General features: G+C 18.5%; 1 protein-coding gene across 1 annotated transcript; it reads left to right on the plus strand.

Moving 5' to 3' along the window:
* Positions 1-350: 350 nt before the first annotated feature.
* PRELSG_0011900 (Plasmodium exported protein, unknown function) lies at positions 351-1,284 on the plus strand (the record flags this gene model as incomplete). The annotated part of the gene is made up of 2 exons (XM_028677311.1): positions 351-545; positions 664-1,284. The coding sequence occupies 2 exons, from the start codon at positions 351-353 to the stop codon at positions 1,282-1,284; spliced, it is 816 nt and encodes a 271-aa protein (XP_028531310.1).
* Between the last annotated feature and the right edge of the window lie 2,890 nt (positions 1,285-4,174).

Below are 4,174 nucleotides of genomic sequence, written 5' to 3' on the forward strand. Positions count from 1 at the left end.
TTGAATAATTAAAATCTGAAGTGATTTTTATTAACAAGTTCATTGGTTCATGTTTATTAATGAATTCTAAAAATTTTATGTTCATTTTCTTTTTAAAATAAAAAAATAGGATTTTTTTATAGAAATTTTTTTATTACGAATTTCATTAAAAATTTTTAAAAGTGTTTTTTATTTCTTAAAATATTTTTCTAATTTTATGTATAATTTTGTTGTTTTATTTTATTTTGATTTTAAATATAATATGAATATTGAAAATATATAACATAATATTAAAAATTGTACTAAATAAAAAATTAATATTCTTTCATTAAAACAAATTACTTGGTATTTTAAAAGTATAAAATTTGAATATGAATAGTTGTAATAACCAAAGTAACCTTTTCACAAAAGGAACTTTCACTATAAGGAAGATGGGTTTAAATTATTACTCCATAAATTCATTTAAAAATGATAAAGAAAAATGTAAAAGTGTAAATCATATAAATTTAAATTCATATAAATTGTTTATTGCACTTTTCTTTTATTTTTCATATTTTTTATTACAAGTAAGATGAAAGCAAAACTTAAAATACTATCAATTTTTTCTTTTTTTAAAATACTTATTTAAATTAAAACTATATTAACATAGAATCTCTCTTTAACCAAATTTTAATTACCTTATAGAATATGATTCAACCAAAAAATAAAATTTCTGAACTAAATTTAATTAAAGATAACCTAAGGATCATGTTCGAAGGACAAGGAGAAGCAAATAAAGATGTTTCTGATATGAATCAAATAAAATTGATTTCTTTAGATGATGAAAATGAAAGTAATGATGAGAATGATGATATAAGTGAAAATGAAAATAACGAGAGAGACTATATTAATCTCTTAGATTTAAGTAATTCCACCTATAATATTATATTAAATTATTTGGAGCAAAAGAGTTATAACATAACGCATTTTATTTCTGATGTATTTTTTCAATGGCATTTTGGATTCATTACTCGAAATATGGATGATACATGGAAAGAAGAAAGATTTGATATTTGGTATAAATATTTATTAGATCAATCCCTAGAATATGATAAAGAAATCATAGAAGAAATCAAAATAATGATAACAAATCCATATCCAGACTATTTTATAGAAATGTATTGCAGGGAAAAAAAATTATCATGGGAAAGGCGTATGCAAGAATTAAAAAATGAATGGATAGAATTTATATATGAGAGTCTTGAAATATGGGAAACAGAAAAGGATAATAGAGAAATGGTTGATGAAGAGGAGCATCAATTATAATAGCACAAAAAAAATACAAGTATGAATAGATTCAGAAGAATAAAAAGAATATTGATGGTACAACAAGTTAGATAATTAAAAAAATCCAGATGCTAATAATATAACTAAAGGTATTATTTACAAGGGAATGAAAAAGAGTCTCGTAGTGAACTAAGAAGAATTAATTTGAGCTTCCTATATCATCAATTATCTAATAAATTTGTAATATGTAAAGAGTGAAAAAAAAAATTAATATAAATAAAAAGGAATTAAAAAAAACTGTAAGTATAATGAAATTACTTAAGGGAATATATAAACTTATTTCTTATGCTTTATACCATATTTATTTTTTTAATTGCGTATATTGGTAAAAATAAAATTTCTTAATATTTGTTATTCAACTTATTTTATAATCTATATTAAATATTCTAATTATTAGAAATATTAAAAAATATATGCTAAATTAAAATCATTTTTAAATGTATTTTCACATAAAAATTAACATATATTTATAATATACTACACATAACACTTTTAAGAGATTTTTACTAGCTTATTAAAACAAATGAAATTATATAGAAATATTTTTTTTTTTTTAAATGTTTTTTTCCAGAAATTTAATTTAAATGTTATATTGAAATATGAGATAAAAAATTTATTTATTCCAATAATTTAAAAAGATAAAAATAAAACAATCTTCGATTATATGCATTGCAATATAAATTTCCTAATAAAAATTATTTCTTATTTCAATTTTTTTATTTTTTTTTTTAATCTATATTTTTAAATTATTTATGTATATTATTAATAAAGGATATAATTAACCTTCTATAATACAATAATTTATATATGATTTATTAATCGCCCCTTCAACAACTTTGTTAGAGTACTGAACAAATTAACACAGCATGAGGAGAAATCTCCACTAATTTTAATTATAATAAAATCACATAGCATAAATAATTATATCTTCTTTATATAATCACTTATATAAAATAAATAAATTTATATTTTATCTCATTTTTTTAAATCACACTTTTAGCAGTTTTTTTAATACAAACTATTACCATTTATTTAGTATTTTTTTTTTATAAATTTTCTGGATAATAAAAAAAAGTTATTAACATTTTATAATATATGAAATTAGCTAACTAGCTAAGAAAATACAAGTCAGACATGCAATGATTCTAGTTAAAAAAAAATATATGTATATATATAGTTATATTTTTTTTTTTAAGTTGAGATATTATTAATTTTTAATTGAATGATAAAAATTGATATAAAGAAATAATGTTTATATTGTATTCGATATGTATTTTTTTTTATAACATTGAATAACTCAGAGTTTAATTTTTGTTATTTGTTATAAATTTTGTATGTAGTTAATTAAAAGAATATACTTATTCTTTGTAAATAAAAATACATTTATAAAAGTAAGCATGTGCCTTTTAAGCAGTACATAATTATTTAATTCAAATTAAATATTATATATTATAAAATGATATTATATATATAATAAAATAGTATATATATATTTAGTTATACATTCTCTTTATTAATTTGTTCAATAATTGGTTAATAAAAGGCATTATTAACCTTTTGTAGTATACTAAGCCAGGTTATTGGTCTTGTATATACAAATTAGTCATGCAATGACGCTAGTAAAAAAAAAATATAAAATTTATTTTTTGTTTGTTTATTTTTATTTATATACATCTTTGTAATTTAAAAAAAAAAAAATTAAAACTATTTTTTTTTTTTTTTTTGAGGGATTATGGGATGCTTGTTTTTGTTTCTTCAAATTAAATAAAGAATTAACTTTTACTCTTAAAAATTTAAGATATAAAACGAATAATGTATATGTTTGAAATAACATTGAATAAATTAAACTTTTGACTTTGTTAATTGTTACAAATTGCATATATGTTTTTAACTAAAAGAATAAACTGATTCTTTGTATATAAAAACTCATTTATAACAATTAATGGGTCTATTAAAAGATGCAGTAAAATTTAATTCAAATTAAATATTATGCATCATAATAAAACAATATATAATAAAACAATTATATATATATTTAAAAACATATATTTATTTATACATACTCTTTATTAATTTGTTTGTTTAATACTCTAACAAAGTCATTGGGTATCCAATTAATAAATCGGGAAATAAAATTTTTTTTTTGATATATGAAAAACTTATTAACACATGATCAATGAATAATATATTATAAGTTGTAATTTCATTGATTATTGATTTGAATATGATGGTTAATAAAAGTGCATATTTATCCATTTGCATGCTGAACAGGGTTACCCATCGAGATCTCTCAAAAAAACGAATATTAAAAATTCATAAAAAATGAATTGTTTAATAATTTGTTAATACCTCACGTTGGAAATACTTTTTTTCTTCTTTATATGCATTTATTCATTAATATTTTTTTATATTATCTTTACATAAACATTTTATTAGTTTTCGAATATCTAAGAAAAGAAAAATACTATAAAAAATGAATAAGAAATTAGAATAGGCAATAACATATTAGCAGACATAATATTTAAGTGTATTATGTTTATATAAAATGTTTATTATAAGTCATGTATAATTTAAGTGTGAACATTTATACATTAAAAAATAATTAAACACTTAGTAACTGTAAATTCAACTTCTACATAAATAGTTAATAAAAGTATGTATATTAACTTTTTGTATATAATAACTAGATAAAATAACAATGAAGAAATTTAACTTAGAACACAATGTTATCAACGCCAATCATGAACTTTTAGCTAAATTAAAGAAAAAAAAAAAAATCTTTAAATTAATTTTTTTTAACATTTTGGTTTTCGGAAAGAAAGGTATTATTTTTTAATTTTTTTTAGAGGATTTTTTTTTTTGGAAAAAA

The sequence above is a fragment of the Plasmodium relictum genome (assembly GCF_900005765.1).
Source record: "Plasmodium relictum strain SGS1 genome assembly, contig: PRELSG_00_v1_97, whole genome shotgun sequence".
NCBI lineage: Eukaryota > Apicomplexa > Aconoidasida > Haemosporida > Plasmodiidae > Plasmodium > Plasmodium relictum.